The 23,641-nt window shown below is 41.0% G+C and overlaps 1 protein-coding gene and 1 non-coding gene across 2 annotated transcripts in view; both read right to left on the reverse strand.

The window, feature by feature from the left end:
* The window catches only part of CACUL1 (CDK2 associated cullin domain 1), an 81,592-nt gene that overhangs the window by 39,535 nt on the left and 18,416 nt on the right, over positions 1–23,641 (reverse strand). The window contains exons 2-3 of the mRNA XM_049764506.1: positions 21,500–21,626; positions 19,748–19,850 (exon numbers count right to left, since the gene is read on the reverse strand). Coding sequence (XP_049620463.1) covers positions 19,748–19,850; positions 21,500–21,626 — 230 coding nt within the window. The remainder of the gene's footprint in view (positions 1–19,747; positions 19,851–21,499; positions 21,627–23,641) is intronic.
* On the reverse strand, positions 3,272–3,377 carry LOC125995419 (U6 spliceosomal RNA). The gene has a single exon (XR_007490954.1). It is a non-coding gene; the product is annotated as a U6 spliceosomal RNA (small nuclear RNA).

Raw genomic sequence — 23,641 nt, forward strand, 5'->3', positions numbered from 1 at the left:
CTATATCGAGAACCAACCACAAAGCCTGAAACAAGTATAGATAATTGCATCATTTTTTATAAATAGCCCATAAATAGACTTTCCCAAAATTCCATTAAATTATTAAAAGGATTTCCAATTAAAGAAATTTGCAGAAGTGGTTTTCAAACAGCTGCAAAGAATTCTGGGTGAGCCAGAGAAATAGCATGAAGGTAGGGCTTTTGCCTTTCATGTGGAAGGATTGTGGTTCAAATCCCCGGCATCCCATATGGTCCCCTGAGCCTGCCAGGAGTAACCCCTGAGCGCTGCTGGGTGTGACCCAAAAACCAAAAACCAAACAAAACAAAAAAAAGAATTCTGGAAATGATATTTTAGTATTCAAAGAAACATGTTTTGAGAACTTAAAAAAAAATCACAGAACTTTTTACATTAAAATAATTTTCACTTTTCATAAAAGAACACTTTAACCAAAAAGTAAAAAAAAAAAAAAAAAAAAAGCCTAAATGATCAAAAAGCACACTTAAAAGCAGAGAGAATAATAAAATTTAATTTCTGAGTTAGTCTCTCCAAGAATTCCCAAAGTCTCAAAGGTTATGAATAGTAAAAGTACTTTTTGTACTAAATCAAATGTCTGAGCATTTATTTAGCTTTCTTACTTCCACATTTTAGACAGCACTTATTCAAAACGTTTTAGATAAAACCATCTTATTACTAGGAAGCTAGCAATCACTGCCATTTAAAAAAAAAATCAAATCACTCCTTAAGATTTAAATTCTAGTGTACTGTGGGTCCCACCAGGGAAATTGCTACCTATTTGATTTACATTATTTCAACATAAATGTATTTGACTTGGACGGCAAATGGAATTTTTTACCCTTAAAAAAAAATAAGCTTCATTTTCTTCTCAAACTAAACTTAAAAATGCAAGTCATCAGAAAAATATTCATTACTCTAAACTTATTGCAACTTTCATGAGAACAACAGTTCCCTGGAATTTTTAATAAAGCAGATGAGAATATAATGATTTCTGAAAGAAAAAAAAACATATTCACTGGTTTTAAATATGAGTTCAAAAGGTTTTTAAAGAATTTTCCTTCTTTTCACTCTTTTTCAGAATGAACAATCTCTTCCTATCATTCCAGGAAAATTTTATATAACAACAACAACAAAAAAAAAAAACACAAATATCCTATATATACCTCTTCGTATATAAACAGTGTGTATAATCATACTAACCTGTTCTTTTCCCAACAATAAATCTTGTTTAGGGGGCTGGGGAGAGGAGACAATTCTCAACCAAGAATTCTCACCGCTCAAGAATGCGGTGGTGATCCTGCCCTGAGGTGCCAGTGTTGGATGCTCAGGAGGCTGTGATGCCAGAGATGAACCCTAGTCAGGTAAAAGCAAGCCCAATGCCCTACACCCTGTACTATCCTCATGGTACATGGGAATAAAATGTATCTTATAAACCTTAATTTTGGTTCTAGAACACTGTAGTCCCAGGAACCCTGTTTTTTTTTTTTAAGGTTTACTGGGCTATTTTATTGCTCGTTGTTATTGGTTTTGCTTTTTTTATTATTATTATTAATTTATTTAAAGAAAATGCATTACATAGTTGACATAACTGATAAAATACATTTGTTTTATAAAGACTAAAAGCAACATGATTTAAAAAAATAGAAAATTGAAAGAAAAACTAGAGATGGAAGAGAAAGGAAAGAATAGTTTTGAAATTTATTGAATCACAATGAATTATTTGAAGCACCAGCAGAAAGTTTAGTAAGCTAAATTTTAAATTTTAAAATAATTTTCATTTTTTATAAAAGAATACTTTAGCCAAAAAGTAAAAAAGCAGTTAAAAAACAGTTTAAAAAATACAGTAATAACAGTGTGAAAGTGGCAATTGTTGTTTGCATAGGCCCAGCAAAATATGGGAAAAATGGGAAGAAGAAGAAAAGCCTTGGCTTAAATACAAGGAGACCTTTTTATCCCTGATGTTTTCTGGCAAAAGACTGACTCTGGGTTCCAGGCATACTAGGTCATCTAACCCCTGAGTCATTCTCTGTGGTCCCAATGAAACTTTTTTTGCACATTAGCCGTTATTGGTGTCAGGTTTCTGTAGTTAAAGATTCTGATTTCTGTGCATTTCCTTCATCAAAGTCAGGATGATGTGGAACGTCCTCTAGTTTCACCTCATCATTAGATGCAAAGAGTCCTGCCCTGCCCTGCCCCAGGAACCCTTTTGTCTATAATGCTGGTTTATCTATGTTATAGGTTAGAAACTAAAATTGGGGGCTGGAGCAATAGCGTAGCAGTAGGACGCTTGCCTTGCACATGACTGACCTAGGACAGACCTCGGTTCAATCCTCTGACAGCGTTCCATATGGTCCCCCAAGCCAGGAGCGATTTCTGAGCGCATAGACAGGAGTAACCCCTGAGCATCACTGAGTGTGGTCCAAACAAAAAAACCATAACTTTATTGATTGGTTTTTGGGGTCACACCCAGTGATGCTCAGGGGTTACTCCTGGCTCTGCACTCAGAAATTGGTCCTGGCAGGCTGGGGGACAATATGGAATGCCCGGAATTGAACCCAGGTCTGTCCCGAGTGGGCCATGTTCAAGGCAAATGCCCTACCACTATGCTATCTCTCTGGCCCTGATACATCGTTTTTGAAACTTGACACAAGTTTGTTGGTTTTTTGTTTATCTGTGGGCCATACCCAGTGGTGTTCTGGGAACTACATGAGCTACTGGGGACCCCTGGCCATTCATGTTCAAGGAAAAATACCATGCTATATTAAATTGAACTGGGCCTATATGGTAGTTTTTTTGTAAAGGTAATGGCAAAATGACTCTGAAACTACCAGTGAATTCTTTTTTTTTTGGGGGGGGGGCCCCCACACCCGGTGGTGCTCAGGGGTTACTCCTGGCTGTCTGCTCAGAAATAGCTCCTGGCAGGCACAGGGGACCAACCACCTTTGGTCCTGGATCGGCTGCTTGCAAGGCAAACGCCGCTGTGTTATCTCTCCGGGCCCACCAGTGAATTCTTTGTTCTCCATCACATTAAAACTCACCAGTCTGCTGCTTTAAATGGGTCTGACACATCATTTTTATAACACCATAAACTGTTCACTGAATCATGGAGATCTTCCAAATAACATGCTTTGCTCTGTAGCATTAAAAAAGATTCTATTTCCTAGTATCAGCTGTTTAGCTAATCATAAGAGCTTTTAAAGTATTAATACACAACTGAGGTCAGTAGTAAGTAGGCATTTCTACATTCCCTTTTTTTTTTAATATGGAACGCTTCACGAATTTGCGTGGCATCCTTACGTAGGGCCATGCTAAACTTCTCTGTATCGTTCCAATTTTAGTATATGTGCTGCCAAAGCAAGCACCTACATTCCCATTTTTACCTCAAAGCTTGAATTTCACCATTGGCCAAAAAAAAAAAAAAAAAAAATACTGTCAGTTGTTTTCCTTGATACAACCTTTTTTAAGGAAACTGCCTATCAAATAAAATCTAAAGAGCCATGTTTTATTAGTCATTCTTTCAAATTAAAAGTGCTACCTAGAAAATAACCCAACAGGTTTAGCTCAAAATTCTGCAATCTCATATGTAAGTACTTTTTCAAAAAATAGCCCTAAACTGGAGCTGCAGCTCCAGGACACAGTCCTAGTCTTGTATGTTTACAGTTCTAGGTTTGATCCCCAGTGCTGTAAAAGCAAAATAAAAACAATCTTCCTGCTTTGGAAGACAGCTTCCTATTTCTCATATTTTAAAAATATTCAGGGGCCGGAGAGATAGTACAGCGGCATTTGCCTTGCAAACAGCCGATCCAAGACCAAAGGTGGTTGGTTCGAATCCCCAGCGTCTCATGGTCTCCCATGCCTGCCAGGAGCTATTTCTGATCAGATAGCCAGGAGTAACCCCTGAGTACTCCCAGGTGTGGCCCAAGCCCCCCCCCCCCAAATTCTCATAGCCAAAATTATAAATTTACTAAAATTATAAAATTCCTTCATCTGAAATTTGCTTTGGTGAGCCAGGACTTTGGTGTGTTTTTTCTGAGTTATTTTTTTGTTTGTTTGTTTGTTTTTGGGTCACACCGGTAATATTCAGGGGTTACTACTGGCTCTATGCTCAGAAATCGTTCCTGGCAGCCTTAGGGAACCATATGGGATGCCAGGATTCGAACCCCATCCTTCTGCATGCAAGACAAAATGCCCTACCTCCATGCTATCTCTCCGGACCAAGGACTTTGTTTTTGAAGAGTGAGGCAGGCCACAAAGAATAGTAGAGTAATGTTAAAGTACCAAGTTTGATCACCCTCTGTACCACCAGAGAAAAAAGGCCACAAAGTGAAAACGACAAATATCATCCTGCTGTTTTACAGCAGTTGGAATCCAACTTTAACAAATCTACTCTTTTGCTCTTTTGTATGTGTGTGATTTTCAGCCACATCCACTGGCACTCAGGGGTTACACCTGGCTGTGCACTCAGAAATCTACACTCCATCCTGGTAGGCTTGGGATGCTGGGGATCGAACCTGGTCAGCTGTGTGCAAAGCAAATGCTCTATTACCCACTATGTTATATCTCCTACTCTTCTGCTATTAACTCTTCTGCTACTAACAACTTGTTGCTAATATGTTATTACCATGAAGAATATTTAAACAAGTAACTTTTTATACATGGTTATTTTGTAGATAAAAGCTTTAAAGAAAATTGTGTTAAAAGAGTTATAACTGGGACTGAATGATTGCATAGCGGATAGAGCCTTTGCTTTGGATGCAGCCATCAGGAGTTCAATCCCTAGCATCCTATAAGGTTCCCCCAAGCACAATCAGGATAATTCCTGAGCAAAGAGTCAGGAGCACTAATGGGTGTGACCACAAAACAAAACAAAAAAAAAAGAAAGAAAAGTACAACTAAGGGACCAAGGCAGTAGTAATTGAGTACTCAGGGGCATTGTTTCCATATGTAGAACTGAGGTTCTATCCTCACCACCGGGTGTGGCCCTGTTGGCATAAGATCAAATCTACCCAGCCTTAGAAGCTGAGAATTTGGGGTGTGAACACTCAGACCCCCACATCCTGCTTAGGAGCAAACCCTCTCATAAAAGAGAAAGGTACATCCATTACGTGATAATTGCTTATGTCATTATATAAAAGCAAATTCATTGTTGTACCTAGGTTTTGAGTGGGGTGTTGTTTGTTTTGGGGTCACACCCAGCAGCGCTCAGGGGTTACTCCTGGCTCTACGCTCAAAAATCACTCCTGGCAGGCTTGGGGGACCATATGGGATGCTGGGATTCAAACCACCATCCTTCTGCATGCAAGGCAAATGCCCTACCTCCATGCTATCTCTCTGACCCCGTTGTTGTACCAGGTTTATTGGAGAAAGTTTTGAAGAGAAAGTAATTCTTGGTACCTAGCCTTTGCTTTTATTTTAGGGCCACACCCAGTGATGCTCAGGGGATACTCAGTGATGCTCCTGAAATCAGGAGACTTTATGGGATGCTGGGGATTGAACTCAGGTCCATCTGGGTCTGCCTGTGCAAGGCAAATGCCCTACCGCTGTGCTATTGCTCTGGCATCTTAGTGTACCTTGTTTTAAGGCACCAAAAACATAACAAGAAAAGCAGAAAAAAGCAAAAGGATATAATTTGAATTCCTAGTATTATCTGTGATTTTAAAAATCTATTATTTCTATATTGATACCAAAATGAATTTAAATGGCAAAAAATAAAAAAATAAAAAGTCAAATTTGATCTCAAAGCTCCACAGGAGAGAAGGTGAAGGAAAGCTTAACATGTTTAACTCTAAAACCCAGTTTGGTCGGTCATTCTAATTAATGCACATTCATTTTAGAACAACATGACCCTGGTTATTAACACACAATAGAGATGTTCTTTATCTGGACTCGCCACCTACTAGCCATGTATACTTACTGAGTACAGACAATTTACTTAATTATATCAAGAACTCAAGTTTTATTTTTATACTAATAATTACAGGAGCTAGTAACTGCCAGAGTGGGTAGCTGAATGCAGGGCTATCACCTCAGCCCTCTGTGATATACTACAGCTATGTACTGCTGTATCGTTCTGCCCACAGGACAAGTGTAGTGGAACAGGGTGTTCTAAGAGTAAAGGCTAAACAGGAGGGGGCACTAAGACTAGAGGAGCCACCACCACCACCAGAGGAATCACCACAGTGAAACTCAAGCCCTCAGCAACTGAGCAGGCTCCAGTGCTTGGGTGAAGAGCAGAGAGGGGCTGTGCTCCCTGCCTCCAGCCAGCTCCATAATCCTCATCAACCAACCATGACTCTCTCCTGGAGTTCGGCTCAATGTTAAACCCTAGGAGGGAACCTTACAAACCCAAACAGGTGCTGCCTTGAAAAGCTAATGGTGAATACACTGAATTCTGGTCTGAACATGAGTCTGGCACGAGGTGTGTCACTGGCAAACTCTCGAGGACAAGAACTTTGCCAATACTGCATTAAGTTCTCGTTCAGATTAACAAACAGATCTCTAAAAGTATTCAGAAAACATTTTAGTAGAAGTTTATCAATTAGAAAATAAATGGTATTTCTTTTATTCAAAATCTACATAGAAAGAAAACAGGCACTTTCTTATCATCTATGATAGCAATGGTATTTCTTTTATTCAAAATCTACATAGAAAAACAGGCACTTTCTTATCTATGATAGCATCATTTGGGTGGAATCAAAGTTTATAAAACACATTTTGTATTTCGTTCTAATTTTAGTTTATGTGCTGCCAAAGCGAGCACTATTTTGTATTTCAATAGATACAAAAATTATAGCTTTTAACAACCACACAGCAGCCTAGCTGAGTTATGCTGCCACTCACTGGATAAAACACAAACAGCAGGACACAGGCACCTATTTCAAAGGAAGGAAGGTTTGTTGGCAGCTTGGCACTAAAGCTTGTATCTAAAATATCAGGTAGCTCTCCAGCTTCAGGAGAACTTTGACTCAAGAATCCTGAGCATGAAAGGACCATAGGACAGTTCTGGGAGTCTAGGACATTGGCCATTAAATTCCATGATTCAAAGCTGGTAATGAGATAAAACAGTAGTCAAATGATATTGGTTCAAATATGTATCCTCTCAAACATTCCAAATTCTCAGTGACTTCAAGTAAAGTTGGGGTGAATTGGAAAAAGAGCCTTGTCTCAAAATGGAGACCACAATCCAAAGGAAACAAAATCAAAATACCCTGGATCACTGCTTTGAGCCTTGTAAAACATTCAGAGAAACAGGGCTCACTTACATACAGGCTATGTGGTGCTGGGAGACACCCCAAAACAGAACACCTCAGGGCTTTGGTTTTCTGGAGTGTGCTAAAGAGGTGGATGGATGCAGCAGAGTGAGATTGAGAACACTGGCTGAGGGGCATGAAGGAGATGTTTCTAGAGTAGAATCTGTAAACCACCAACACTTTAGGAAGTTTTGGGTGGTTGGTAGTAAAGAAGGGTCAGAAGAATAACAAGTGAAAGAATACACTGGAAAATATGGATAAACTGAAACCATCAGTTATAGAGATAAGAAAAAAGAGGATTTTCTTCAGTAACTTTTGATCATCAGGATACAGTGGGCATCGAACTGTTAGCTGTCCAAAAATACCAGAATAAAAACACAAGTTTTGAAGGGAAAGGGCCCTTTCTAAACCAGAAAGGCAGTCTGCGGGTCATAGAGGTCACTCTGGAAGTAGTGAGGAAGTTCTAAGGTAGAAACTGGAAGAGACCATGGTGATGGCAGCAGAGGTAGGTGTGAAGGAGGTGATGGCGATCGAATGGCTTTGGAAGAAATAAAGGCAACTATGACGGAAGTCCTGATTAGAGAAAAAAAAAAAAGATTATGGTGGGGGACCAAGATGTAGAAATGAAGACAAAAAGAAGAAAACAGAGCTTGTACTATTGATATTATATATAATATAATATAATATAACTATACAATAACATAATTAGTATAATATGTTCGTATGTGTGGAGTATTAGTCATAAAAAAGAAGTCTTAATTGTGCTAAGGACCATAAGAAAGCCTTGAAAACATTAGCATGTCATAATGCCAAATATAAATGGTCACAAACTGTATTTTACCAAGTAAGTGATACCAACTTAATTTTTGTTTGTTTGGGTTCTACACCCAGCAGTGTTCAGGGTTGATTCCTAGGTCTACGCTCAGGAATCACTCCTGGCAGAGTTTCAAGGATCAACTGGAGCACTGAGAATTGAACCTGAATTTACTTTGTTCAAGGCAAGTGCTCTAACTGGTATCCCATCACTTCAGCTCCACTCTTTCCCAAAATAATTTTCAAAAAGCTTCACAAACCCTTTGCTGTTCTTGTTCACTTTTAAAAAAAAGTGTTTTAAGGGGGGCCACACTCAGCAGAGCTCAGGGTTTACTACTGGCTTTGGATTCAGGGGACCATGTGGGGTGCCAGAGATAGAACAGCCACCCCACCCCGCCCACTGTACTATTTCTCTAACTCCCTCCCACAAGTTTTTTTGTCATAAAATCTATGACAACTATCTTGTGAAATGCAGTGTTATTGCCTTATTCCACTGAGACAGAGATAAGACTGCCAGAAGTTGAGAGGAGGTAGAATAGGAAGTGACTGCTAATTAGCCCCAGGCTCTATACAGGGGTGAATGAACACTTAAATGCACAGCAAAACTGACACAACATTTTGATTACTTAAAGTTCACTGAGTGGTACAAGTTCAGAAGGTCATTTTAGGGCACATAAATTGCATCGTGATAAAATTAACTAAAGGCTTCCAAGTGGGTTAAAAATCAGGAAGAAATGCTAATCAAGTTCTCTCCCTCGATCATGTCACATGTCTATCTTGAGGGTTGCTCCCTATCGCTCACATGAAGTGAACCTCTCCCCATGAGAAATGTGCTTAAAGGCTCCAGATCTTAGGCTGGAGCTATGTACAATGGGTAGGGCATTTGCCTTGCATGCAGCCATTCAGGTTCAATCTCCAGCATCTCATATGTCTCCCCAGCCTGTCAGGAGTAATTCCTAAGCACAGAACCAGAAGTAAACCCTGAGCATGGCAAGGTATGGCAGGAAAAAAAAACAACCAGGGGCTGGAGCGATAGCGCAGCAGTAGGGCTTTTGCCATTAACACAGCTGATCCAGGACGGACCTTGGTTCGATCCCCACTATCCCAGATGGTCCCCCAAGCCAGGAGCAATTTCTGAGCATCACCGAGTGTGCCCCCCCCCTCCAAAAGGGCAAACAAGCAAACAAAAAAACCTTCAGATCTTCGGGCATCCACTTCACCATAGACATTTTGTTCTCACGATTCATAGGCCAAAGCAAGTCTCTTGGCCAAATGTTAATTTACATGGGCTAGAGGGCTACAATCCTACCATGTTCCTGAAGGAGAGAATTAGAATGTGTGGTCAACTGCACTAGGACTAACATGCCAGGACCCAATGAGAATTTAATTTGATGCTCCAACAGAGACACTGAACCTAGTAAGACAGGATTTGCATCGTTACGTAGTGGCACAAGCTGGACATTCTGCTGAATGAACACAAGCCCAAGTACTCAGGACCACAGCTGCCATGCAAACAAAGCACTGCCAAGTAAAAAAAATGCTTCATGAAGCTGGTGAGAAATAGTGAAACAGAAAGCAGAGGGAATCCTCCAGGATAGTAAATGGCCATTTGCAGCGGGCTATTAGTAGCAACAGAAACTTGTGAGAAAGACAAAGATGAAAGGACACAATCCAATACATTTCAAAATGTGTTACAGTAGATTAGCCTGCTGTGCCCACTGTGTGAGGAAACTGGAACTCCCATGGTCTTGGCTCACTGAGGAAACAGTCAAAGAGATTAAGAAAATGGATGGCCTGGCTCAGCCTGGAAAAATACAGTAAAAAAGCATAGCAGGATAGCACAGGGCCAAGGCACAAAGCAGAAATTACAGTTATTGTTCAGTAATTTCCAAAGAGGACCTGCGGGTGGGGATGAGAGGGCGAAGCAAGGGTGAGCATATATTTTTAAAAGAAAAATTAGTGACTCATGTTCTCTTTCTCTTTCCTTTCCCCTGACCATGCTCGAGAATCAACCACTCCATCCCCACCACCTAGGTGATGCATGAGCACCAAAGACTGTGAAATGGGACACTCAAAAACCACAGTCATTTCTCCTTCCCTCACTCCCAAGTCTCCTCTATTTTATTTTTTTTTTGGGGGGGGGGGAGAACTTTTGAGTCCCATCTGGCTGTGTTCAGGCTCTGTGCTCTTGGCTGTGTACTCAGGGATCACTCCTGGAAGGCTTAGGGGACCAGAGAGGGTATCAGGGATTCAACATAGGTCAGCCGGGCACTGGGTCTCTCTGAACCCTCAACTTGTAACATTCCTATTAAAATCAAATAATCTCTAAATCCTCTCACCTCATCTCTCCCCCACAACGAATAATTATTGTCTCACCTAAACTGCTTCATTCATCCCTGCAATGTGACTCAAATCTCTCTCTAAACAGGTTTTATTTTGACATTCTGAGAAAGGGAAGAGGAGAGGGAGTCAAGAGAGAGAGAGAAAGAGGGGAAGAGATGAGAGGAGAAGGAAGAGAAAAAGAGAGAGAAACATGCTCAAGAGAGGTGTTTTTTTTCTCAGAAGGAGGAAAAAGCCCCAGGACACATCCCAATGCAAGTCTGCAAGTATGACAGATCCCATAAGTTTATTTCTGGGAGAAAATATATGAAAGCTCCCCCTAAGTTCCTCGTATGAATTTAGATTAAGTTACATAGCTCATGAGTTTGGGATATGTAAACTTCTGGAGTAAAGTTTCATTTTCAAAGTTATTTGAATTTCTGAATTGCAGGTAAAGGCCTGTTATTTTGAATCCAGCCAATAGACTACAATCAGTTTTCTTCATCTCGAGAATGTTTTCCTACTCCAACCTGGGATTATCGAATCACAAGAATCTTTTGAAGAAGCAACTCCAGGCATTTGAGGGTTTCTACAGATGGGCTCCAAAGAATCTCATCTCCAACCAATCTCCCTCAAAAACCTTCCATGCTATTCTCAAAAAAGCACTCCCTGTTACCTAATTCTCAAAAAGGTTTTCTTTCCCTAGAAATTTTGCCTTCAATTCCCCCTCCTAAGCTTTTACCATAACATTCTCTTTTTCTGTATGACATATTCAGGGATTGTAGTCTGTGCTGGGGATGGAACCCAGACTCCATCTGCCAATAAGTCCTCTTCCTGACCCCGTGACATCTAGATATATTCTTCTCCTTCCCCTTCATTCTGCTACCTGGATAGATAGATCATTCACCTTTATGCAGAAAAGGCTGCCACGTGCCATAACCCTTTGAATACTTCCCATTTTCCAAAACTATACTAGCAGAAATTGTGACCTAATTACATTTTTTGGAGTTTCATTTATTACTCATTTTCTAATTTCTAGAGCAAAATGCTAAGTCACTGATGTGTTAATTTCTATGATTGTGGGTTTGCTTCTTCTCTCCATCTGTTCATTTTTGTGGCTCTATTATTGGTTGCATAAAAAAATTTAGAATTGTTATTGTCCTCTTAACAGCCTGTTCATAATAAAAGGTACTCTTTTTACCAAACAATACTTTCTGCTCAAAATCGACATAATAGCAATGTAGTTACATTACCTTTCTTTTGGGCTTATTTTTGCATGTTATCTTTTTCCTTCATTTACTTGGAATCCTTCTGTATCCTTAATTTAGAGAGGTCTCACAGTAGCAGTATCTTATTACAACCTGGGAACTGCTTATTTAAATGTAGTATTAGTCTTTTTTTGTTTGTTTTGTTTTGTTTTTGGGTCATACCCAGCAGCACTCAGAAACTACTCCTGGCTCTGCGCTCAGAAACTGCTTTTGGCAGGTATATGGGATGCCGGAATTTGAACCACCATCTGTCCTGGATTGGCTATGTGCAAGGCAAACACCCTACCACTGTGCTATCTCTCCAGCCATAAATGTAGCATTAGTCTTTTAAACATTTTTCCACTGGTAAAAGTATAAATCTTTTTTTTTTTTTTTTTTTTTTTTTTGGTTTTTGGGCCACACCCGATGGTGCTCAGGGGTTACCCCTGGCTCTGCCCACAGAAATCACTCCTGACAGGCTCAGGAGACCATATGGGATGCTGGGGACAGAACCAGGATCTGTCCCCAGTAAGCAGCATACAAGGCAAACGCTCGCTGTGCTACGGCTCTGCTATGGTTCCGGCCTGTTATAGTATAAATCTTAGCTATTTTCCCTGTCTCTGGGATCTCCTTTTCTATCTTTTTTTAAACAAATTTAAAGGGGTCAGAGAAAGTACAGCAAATAAGGCACTATCTTGAATTTGATTCTCAGCACTATATATGGTCCCCAGAGCGATAGTAAGCCATAGGGAGTAATCCCTAAGCAAAGATCCAGGAGAAAACGCTTAGCATTGCCAGGTGTAGCCCAAAAATTAAAAAATAATAAAGAGGGGCCAGTGAGGTGGCGCTAGAGGCAAGGTGTCTGCCTTGTAAGCGCTAGCCAAGGAAGGACGGTGGTTCAATCCCCCGGCGTCCCATATGGTCCCCCCAAGCCAGGGGCAATTTCTGAGCACTTAAGCCAGGAGTAACCCCTGAGCATCAAACAGGTGTGGCCCGAAAAACCAAAACTAATATAATAATATAATAATAATAATAATAATAAAGAAAGAAAAACAACCAAAAGTCCTTTAATTTCCCTATTATATTGTCAATTATATTTTCTGTGTTTTGTCATTAACTAAGGATACAGGCAGTGTCCTTAACTTATCAGAGTCCATAACTAGCCCTTTTTACCTCCTAAAAAATGCAAAAACTTTAGCATATTTTAGACTCATTCATTCCCTCCACATTCCATCTAAGTGTCTCAAGTATTCTAGTTACAAATTTTATTCCCTTTAAGACATTATCTTTGTTCTAGAATTATCATCTCTGCTGTTCCTCATTCCTACTGATTCTCTGAGTCTATATTCAGATCTTTCTATCTAAAAAACACTATTCTGTGTTTCTTCTAAGTGAGATAGTATAGCAATGGTGCATAATTTGGGGAGGGGGTTGGGCCACACCCAGTGATGCTCAGGGCTTACTCCTGGCTATGCGCTCAGAAATCGCTACTGGCTTGGAGGACCACATAGGACGTCAGATATCAAACTGAGGTCCATCCTGGATCAGCTGCATGAAAGGAAAACGCCCTACTGCTGCACTATTGCTCAGGTCCTATTTCTCTCCACTTTTATCTTTATTTTATGACTACTTCCTCTCTTAATATAAATGGTGCTTATGATGCCCAGGGTAATGTTCTTTCTCCAGTGAGAATTTACTTTTTCTTCTGTAACTACAGATACTACAAAATAGGAACATTTCAGTTCAGTCAGGACTTGTGTTCTAGCTATACAAAGACAGTATATGTCATGCTTCCTGCCTTTCCTAAGATATGACCCTGGTAAGTTTTATGGACCCTAAACTCAATGCCATCTGGGAACTTTCTGTTCCCAGAATATATTACTGGCCTCACTCAGCACCCAACCTAGTGATGCAGTGCTTCTTGGGGTCCCCAGGCTATACATTGCAGTGCTGGGGGCACTCAGTACCTCAAACTGAGGCCTCATACGCAAAGCCTATGAACTATCTCACAGGCCCAAATGCTTCACTTTTTTATGGTCTCCCTGATTCTTTTTTTGTTCTGTTTTTTTCTTTGTTTTTCTGAGTCAGTATCACCTGGCAGCGCTCAGTGGTTACTCCTGGCTCTGCACTCAGAAATCGCTCCTGGCAGGCTCGGGAGACCATATGGGATGCCGAGATTCAAACCGCTGTCCTTCTGTATGCAAGGCAAATGACCTACTTCCATGCTATCTCTCCGGCCCCCGATTCACTTTTTGGTCCATTCAAATTACCAGTAATTAATCGATCAAATTAATTACCTAATCTCTCATCTCTACTGATACATCTTGTGTACTTGGATAGGAAAGTGCAAGGTGTATCACGGTTCCCACCAGAAACCCCCTCCGATCCATCAATTTGCTCTGATTTTTGCATTGACCACACAACTAAGAGTGAGAAAGACAACTGAGTGAATCTTTGACATTTTTGTTTTGTTTTGTGTTTTTCAGCCGCACTTGACAGTCATTCCTGGCTCTGACTCAAAAATTACTCCTTGCAGGATCAGGGGACCATAAGGGATACGAAGGATGGAACCCCATTCAGCCAGGTGCAACACAAACATGCTTCCTGATATGCTATCACTCAGGCCCCAAATCTTTGAGAGTTCTAGAGCAGAAAGTATGCCCATCTAATTTTCATCTTAAGGTGATTACTAAGCAACAATAAAGGGAAGGGGCTGGAGTGGTAGCGCAAGGGATAAGGAATCTGCCTTGCCCACGCTAGCCTGGGATGGACTGTGGTTCGATCCCCGGTGTCCCATAAGGTCCCTCAAGCCAGGAGCGATTTCTGAGAGCATAACCAGGAGTAACCCCTGAGCATCACGGGTTTTGCCCCACCCACCCACCCCAAAAACAGACAAGGAAAGCGAAACCAATTACTGCACTAATGGAGGCATGAGCCAATAATGATACAAAAAAAGAGTGATAGCAAGCATATCATTGGGAACAACAGCAAGTAAAATTACAGACTAGTCAACTAGGCTCTCTCATAAATGAGAGGTAAAAGGGGAAGAGGCAGCAGAGAGGAGTCACAAAGAACCAAGAAGTCTGAGCCTGAGAGTGAAACTGTTGGGGTGAAGAATTTGGAACCAGGCCTAAATATGAAGCATCCATAAGAAAAGCCCAAGTTTAAATGTTCTACAGAAAGTAGAAAAACGTGGTGCAATCTTTCATTAAAAGTATAGTGACAAATTGGGGCCAGAGAGATAGCATGGAGATAGGATGTTTGCCTTCCATACAAGACAGTGGTTTGAATCCCAGCATCCCATATGGTCCCCCGTGCCTGCCAGGGAAGATTTCTGAACGCAGAGCCAGGAGTAACCCAAGCGCTGCCGGGTGTGGCTCAAAAAAAAAATATAGTGACAAATACAAGTTTCAACAGTATTTCCCACGATAGATCAGATTATCTTCAAAAACCTAGTAAATAGTAGCCATCTATTTCCATCGGTATATTTTAAAAAAATAAGAATGTACATTTGGAGGTGTTAGGAGCATAGAAAGCAAAAGAGAATATAAATCAGGGGTCTCAAACTCAATTTACCTGGAGGCCGCAGGAGGCAAAGTCGGGGTGAGGCAGGGCCGCATAAGGGATTTTGCTTACTGAATATTCACAATAAAAAATCGCATTAAACATTTGCATACCCTGAATGGAACTGCTCATGCAAATGTTTAATGCGATTTTTTTCTTACTAATGCGATTTTTATTGTGATTATTCGGTATAGTGAATAATCGCGACTACTGTGATATTTGAAGGCCAGCCGCGGGCCACAAAATGTGCGGAGGGCCGCAAACGGCCTGAGGGCCGCGAGTTTGAGACCCCTGATATAAATGAAGAAAAGACATTTGCATCTGTTTCCTGTAGCACAGTCCATAATAGCCAACAACTGGAAACAACACAAGTGGCCAAGAACAGAGGAGTGGATAAAGCAACTATGGTACAGACACTATGAACTACTATTCGGCCATAAGAAAAGATAAAGTCATGTGATTTGATGTTATGGAGGAACCTGGAGAGTGTCATGATACTGGTCAAATTTCTACAAGTGAAAGCAAAACAGTTTAACACACATTACGAAGTTTCTAATGCATGTCCAGAGAACTTTTATCAAGAAGGTTCACTTCTTGATACCTTACATGCTCACCCAGCACTGCCAGGAGTGATCCCTGAAATCTAAGCCCTGAGCAACACTGGGTGTGTAGAAAAAAAAAAAAAAGAAGCCTGAAGAAAAAGAATATTCCAGGATTAAATAAACATGACCAAAGTTAAGAGATGATAGAGTACAGAAATGTTCAAGGAAACTTAGTATGCAGAAGTACAGAGGAAAATGCCAGGCTGAAGAAACAAACAGGAATCCTAAAGAAATGCTTCCTAAGTCATACCAAGAACTTTAGAATTTATTCTACAGAAATAATAACCAGACTGGGGTGTTAGAAACTGTCACTGACTCAACAAGAATAAGTTAAAAAGATAGCACAGCAGTAGGACAGGTTGCCTTGCATGCAAGCAAACTCGGGACAGACCAGGGTTCAATTCCCAGCATCCTATATGGTTCCCAAGCCTGTCAGGAGCGATTTCTGAGTGCAGAACCAGGAGTAACCCCTGAGCACTGCTGGGCATGGTCAAAAAATAAATAAATAAATAAATAAATAAATAAATAAATAATAAATTAAAGATGTTGAAACTAAAGGCAGAACAATCAGCTAAGATAAGCATTTCAATAAAACACTTGAGATGACGGTGGCCTGAATGGCAATACAAAGCAGGCAGGAGTCAAGAGAGAGGAAAAGAGGAATAAATATTTGGTAACAAACTGGAGGTGGGAATTCAGGGAGACAGTGAAGTCCAGGAACAGTGAGCAAATCATTCAAAGATCTGAGGTCCAGAGAAATATGGAGAGTCTGGCACTTGCCTTGCACATGGCTGAGCCAGGTTCAAACCCTGGTTCAACCCCCTTGAGTACCCTGAACATACCAGGAGTGATCCCTGAGCACAGATCCAGGAGTAAGCTCAGCACTTACTGAAACTGCTGGGTGTGGTCCAGAAACCAAACTACAAATAAATAGGTATAGATCTTGTAGATAGGCATCTATAACTTCTATATAACACCAAGGAATTAAAGTGTTTAAATGAATGAAGATTTCTGAATTTAGTGGCAAATAGTTGAAGGAAGCAACTTAACTAAAAACAGGAAAAATATTTGTTTTACTATGATAAAACCTGGCCATGGCCATGATATTTTTAACTACTAGTGCAGCAGCCATTAGGGATAAACAAGATGAAGGGAAATGAAGAATATCCAAGTTCCAATCATAACCAGCACTAATTCAAAACTGGGTTATTTCAAAATACTGAGCACTCTGGTAATCGAACAACAGCGCAAGCGAAACCGGCCTGCACAAAGTATACAGAAGCCACATGGTGAGATCAGCGTGGAACAAATTAATCATCTGGACTTATGATTTTAAGTGTAGGGACTAAGCAGGTAGTCATATATTTCACTCATAGTTGGTGATGGGATAAGTTTTAGTGAGTTAGTGGTTTAAAAAAAAAAATAGGGAGGTAATACAGCTTAGCCCAACTAAAACATCTAATTTCTAACCGCCTGCATCTTTGTCTTAAGTCATTTTCTTTATAATTTAAATGTGTTTTGTTGTCTTTCATAGTTAATATTTTCAATTGCAAAATGTTTTACTGTGTGTATTTTAATGTACTTAGCCTGTTTTTAAAATGTATGTTATGCATTTATGCTGTAGTACTTGTGTGTAGAAAAGGTTAATAGGAACAGGAAGTTCCCCCAATATAGTTTAAAAGTATAGGAACATGAAAGTTCCAAAATAGTGCTTGGTAAAAAAGCATTAAGAAAATGTTAAGTTACAGGTGTATAGTATATTTTGCAAAAATGTTATGTTTTTGAAAAGGGCTGGTATATTAATTTTCACTTTATTACGTTGTTGTATGAAAATATTAACCCACCTTTGGCTAAAGGTGGAGTCAGAATTACAAAAGGGTCTTTATAATTCAGAAAGGGGGGAAATGTAACTCCACCCTGGATTTAGGTGTTCCTATCTGAGACCCACCCATTTCTGGGAGGGGTCTTGGGAACCAGATATTAGGTGTGACCTTACCTGCAAAACCCGGCCCATTCCTGGGAGGGGTCTTGGATTAGGGCGATAAACCCTGGAGCCAGGAGATTAGGGCTCTTTGCCCTTTCTGTGCTGCTGGGCGCTCTGGCTTTTGGGTTTCTGTGTTCTGGTCTTTAACCAGCATGGAGCCAAAAGGGAAGATGGCTAACAGGAGATAAGACGCAGGGCTAGCAAAGTATTGCTGTGCTTGAAAGGTTATGAGTAGGCCACACACATGTGGTGGATAGGGCATGAATAAAGTTGTTGCTTCCTGATGCCTGCCTGTGAGTCAGTGATTTCGCCTTTAACCTGGGCCTGGGACCCGCCGGCTGAATGGGGTTGCAGAGCCACGTGACTTGGGGTGGCAGAGAGAAATCCTTCACCATCCATCGCCATCCAGCCCCATCGTTATTTATTTGATACAACAGAACATGAACTAGCTTTTCTGTACCTTGCACTTCACTACTCTACTGCAGAATGGGAATGTGATCTGCTTCTGGCATAAAGACAGTAGCTGGCCTACATCACTGCAAATCTCTGAAGCAGAGTGAGGAACAAAAGGTGGCATGCTTCTTTAAACAGACCATTTTCCACACTTGCTCCCCATAACTGATCACTAGAATGATGGTCATCTATGAAAGATTCAACAAGAGAAAGCTAACTTGGCTGTTCATAGGAGTAAAACTTAGAAATTATCTGAAAAATCACCAAACACAGTTAAAAACAATTGGCATAAAAACTTAAAATATGGGGGCCAGAGCAATAGCACCCAGAGGGGCTAGAGTGATAGTCTAGTACATAGGGTGTTTGCCTTGCATGCAGCCATTCTAGATCTGATCCCTGGTATCTCATATAGTCCCCAAACAGAGCCAGGAATGACCCTTGAATGCAGAGCCAGGAGTAACACTTGAGCACTGCCAGGTGTGGTCCAACTACCCCCCAAAAATAACACCACCAAATTTAGGCACAAGAGAAATAGTACAATAGAAAGATAAGGGCACTTACCGTACATGTAGCCAACCTGGATTCAATCCCCAGGTTAAGAGCCAGGAGTACTATTTGGTATGGCCCACACATACACACAAATATTTACATACATTTATATTATAAATATCACCAAATACTGAAGTGAAATCATCAAAAAAGAATGATAAAAGAAATGGGATCAGTTTGACTTTAGAGTAATTCCAATCTACAAACTTTTTCAATGTATAAAGTTTTTAATTAAATTTAAATGATCATGGGGCCGGGCGGTTGCGCTAAAGGTAAGGTGCCTGCCTTGCCTGCGCTAGCCTTGGACGGACCGCGGTTTGATCCCCCGGTGTCCCATATGGTCCCCCAAGCCAGGAGCAACTTCTGAGCACATAGCCAGGAGTAACCCCTGAGCGTCACCAGGTGTGGCCCAAAAACCAAAAAAAAAAAAAAAAAAATTTAAATGATCAGGGACCAGAGAGGTGGCGCTAGAGGTAAGGTGTCTATCTGCCTTGCAAGCGCTAGCCAAGGAAGGGTCGCGGTTCGATCCCCCAACATCCCATATGGTCCCCCCAAGCAAGGGGCAATTTCTGAGCGCTTAGCCAGGAGTAACCCCCTGAGCATCAAATGGGTGTGGCCTGACAAAAAAAAAAAAGATTAAATGCTCAATACTAACTTAGAAAATATTTATAAATTTATTAGCAAGGGGGCCAGAATGATAGCACAGCAGGAGGGCGTTTGCCTTGCACAGGACTGACCCAGGATGGACCTTAGTTTGATCCCCCTGGCATCCCCAAGCCAGGAGCGATTTCTGAGCACAAAGTTAGGAGTAACCCCTAAGAGTCACCGAGTGTGGTCCAAAAACCAAAAAAGAAAAAAAAGAAGAAGAAATTTATTATCAAAATAAAAATAAGCTTCCAAATGAATATTAGGTAGCTGGCAAACCCCAAGGAGAGAAAAGCCTGTCTTTACCTGCAGCTCCTCTGAGACTCTCTGTAAGTGACTGGTTATCTTCTTAATCAGATCACTATACATCTGCTCCGAGTGCTGCTGGCACACACATTTATACACACAACTGTGGAAAACGACAACAGAAAAACCCAGTTAACAATCGAGTGCTTCATTCAACCTAAAGTGAAATAATGATTTTGATAAATAAATCACACACATAATTTGAGCCTAAAGTAAATGACCAACCACAATCTGGTTGTCAGGTCTAATCACAGCTACACTTTTTTTTTCTTTTTTCTTTCTTTTTTTTTTTTTTTTTTTTTTGCTTTTTGGGCCATACCTGGTGATGCTCAGGGTTTACTCCTGGCTATGCACTCAGAAATTGCTCCAGACTTGGGAGACCATACAGGACACTGGGGGATTGAACCGGGATTCATCCTAGGTTAGCAAGTGCAAGGTAAACACCCTACCACTTGAGGCCACCACTCCAGCCCCCACAGCTACACTTTTAAACAAAATTTTACCTGCCTCATCCTTCAGATATAAAAAGAGATTCCGGGGGCTGGAGCGATAAGGCAGCAGTAGGGCATTTGCCCTCCGGACCTCAATTTGATCCCTGGTGTCCCATATGGTGTCCCCAAGCCAGGAGTAATTTCTGAATGCATAGACAGGAATAACCCCTAAGCATCACTGGGTGTGGCCCAAAAACCAAAAAAGTAAATAAATAGATTCCCACAGAAGCAAATTCTCTGTGCACTCATTTTATCAGTATTCAACAACACAAAATTGGGTAATAATCTGAGCCTTTACACCACTGATAAATCAGCTTCTTTCTTAGGGTCTCATATAAATTAATGGCAAATATGAAAGAATCAGACAATCAGCACAAAATTTCAAAAAGTTTGCAATATAACATCAGTGTGCACTACTTGTGTAGAAAATCCAACTGTCACTTCTTCCTCTTGTACTGGCTAAACGTGTACTATTCCCTTTTTGCTGCTTATATTGACCAGGAGCTGAGGGGGAAAATACCTAAAAACCAAACTAGGGGCCAGAATGATAGCACAATGGTAGGGTGCTTGTCTTGCATGTGGCTGATCGATCTTCTGAGTCCCATATAGTCCCCCAAGCCAGGAGCAATTTCTGAGCACATAGCCAGGGTAACCCCTGAGTGTCACCAGATGTGGCTCAAAAACAAAAATAAAAATAAAAACCAAACTGTTTGTGCCCAAGCTGAGGAGATGAACTTCAGTGGTAGAGAACAGACTTCAGCAGAACCAGGCCCAGGGTTCAATGATATCCCCAAAATACAAAATAAAACAACCAGTAGGTAAGCTGGGAACTTACTAACAGAATCCAAATATGTATTACTACACCAGCTTCAGCAATTCGTGCTTGTCACTTACACATCTCCATGATTTCTGAGTTAAGTCTGATGGATTGTAGATCATTTTATATCTTGATATAAAACCAATTCTGAAGCAAAATATACCAACCAAACCTCTAATCATACAAATAAATTAGTCTCATATTATATGAATACTTAGTGTCATAATTTAGGTGTCCAAGAACCTGAAAATAGTCTTTTAAACTCAGGGAAATTAGAGGGCCAGAGTAATAGCACAGTGGATAGAGCTTGCACCGGCTGACCCACATTCAACTTCCAGCATCCTATAGCCCAGTACCCCAAGCCTTCCAGGAGTAACTCCCAAGCGCCACAAGATGCGGCCCAAAAATAACCCAAACACCCAGGGAAATGAAATCTTGACTTACCTGTATATCTGTTCATAGGATATGGGGATATAGTCACCAGGACTCTGGGTTAAAAGCTGATCTATGGCACCATCCAATTTTGGCCAGTATGTGCTCTTATAATCTTCAATGGTTATAACATTCATCACTGAAAGCAAAAAAAAAATTAAAATAACTGTTACTGTATGTCAAAAATCAGCAATTTTGTACTCAATTATTCTTTTTAAAGTTTTTAATTGATATTCTTACTTGAATATAACTATTATCCAATTTCCATTTTTTAATTTAATCTTTGAAATTTTAAAGTAATTAGTGGGGCTAGGGAGATAAAATAAAAAGGGGGGGGATAGAACATCTTCCTCAGTGAGGTCACAACTTTATCAATCCCTGGTTCCACCTGGTCCCCTTCTCATGCTCCTCCCACCCCTGGTGAAATCTAAGTATCATTGAGAGGGGCCCCCAGGACCCTCAGCAACACTGGAGTTGTCCCAAAAAGTGATGAGCAAGAATCTACATCTTGAACAAGAAAAACAGAAGGAGCAACTATCAATGATTTCTTTTCCCGTGTTTTGCAAGTTTCTACTATAAAGAGTATTCTCAAAACACACACTCACAGTTACAACGGTCTGGTCAGAATGGGTCAGAGTCCAGCAGTGACAGTGAGAAGGAGGATGTTGGACAAGGGCACCACAGCCCTACTCAGGATAACCACTACTATCTTACACTTGGCTACGTCATCTGAACAGACAAATTGGACAAGACTGAAGTGGTTTCTTCACTCAGGTCTAAGAAAGCATCGAGAACAGTGGGTAACAATCACCTTGAAATTCAGGGTGATAACTGCTTAACTGCGGTGGAAAGTGAACATTAAAAGGAACTATGCAGGGCCGGAGAGACAGCATGGAGGTAAGGCATTTGCCTTTCATGGAGAAGGACGGTGGTTTGAATCCCGGCATCCCATATGGTCCCCTGTGCCTGCCAGGATCGATTTCTGAGCAGATAGCCAGGAGTAACCCCTGAGCGCCGCCAGGTGTGGCCCAAAAACAAAACAAAACAAAAAGTCTTTTTGTTTTGGTTTGGCTTTTCAGTTTTTGGGCCACACCTTGTGATGCTCACGGATTACTCCTGGCTATGTGCTCAGAAATCGCTCCTGGCTTGGGGGATCATATGGGACACCGGGGATAGAACTGAGGTCTGTCCTTCGTCAGCCTCGTGCAAGGCAAGTACCCTGCCGCTGAACTAAAAAAAGCAAAAAATTGAGGTAATCTTAACTAAGCAACTAAGTGGGGAGGGAGCAGAGCAGGACAGAAAGTCATAAGCTGATGGTGTCTGTCTGATGATAGACAGTAACAAATATGTCAGATTCTGAGGGTAGGACAGACAGTAGCAAGGATGACAACAGTCAGATTCTGAAGATATATCACAGGGAGAGCCAGCAAGGTGTGCTGGTGGGTTGCATGTGAGACGTAAAAGGGTAAAAGGGTAACTGCGAGGTTTGGGGCTGAGCACCAAAGGCTGTAGTTACTATTTTAATGAGAAGAGAAAAATGCTGGGAAAGCTTCCACTTGACAATGTAAAGAAACTGTTGGGGCACACCCATTTACTCTGTCCACACAGTTGTCTGTCTACACCTTCTGTTGTTTGCTTAAGGGTTTTCTCTGGATGTTCTCCTGAAGGTGGTGCCTTGGAGGTAACGAGAATCCAAGGAAACTGCCTCACGTCTCCTTCACTCCAGCTCAGCCACAAACACTGCCTGGCTCCCCTGAGATGATGTCTTCTGAGCCCACAGTGGACACTTTTTCACTCGTTTCCTTAAACTTAACCTTGCCCCATCCCCTATATAGGTCCCGTAGCCTCATCCCCTTGCAATAGACTTGACATATACTTAGTATTTTGTAAAGTCACCCATCAAAAACAGAAAAGCAGGGCCGGAGAGATAGCATGGAGGTAGGGCGTTTGCCCTGCATACAGAAGGACAATGGTTCAAATTCCAGCATCCCATATAGTCCCCCAAGCCTGCCAGGAGCAATTTCTTAGCATAGAGCCAGGAGTAACTCCTGAAAGCTGTCGGGTGTGACCCAAAACCCCAATAAAGAAAAAAAAAAGAAAAGCGATGTCATTAAGCCATTCATAAGCCATATCATAAGCCATATCATAAGCCAT

Source organism: Suncus etruscus, chromosome 17, assembly GCF_024139225.1.
Source record: "Suncus etruscus isolate mSunEtr1 chromosome 17, mSunEtr1.pri.cur, whole genome shotgun sequence".
Taxonomy (NCBI): domain Eukaryota; kingdom Metazoa; phylum Chordata; class Mammalia; order Eulipotyphla; family Soricidae; genus Suncus; species Suncus etruscus.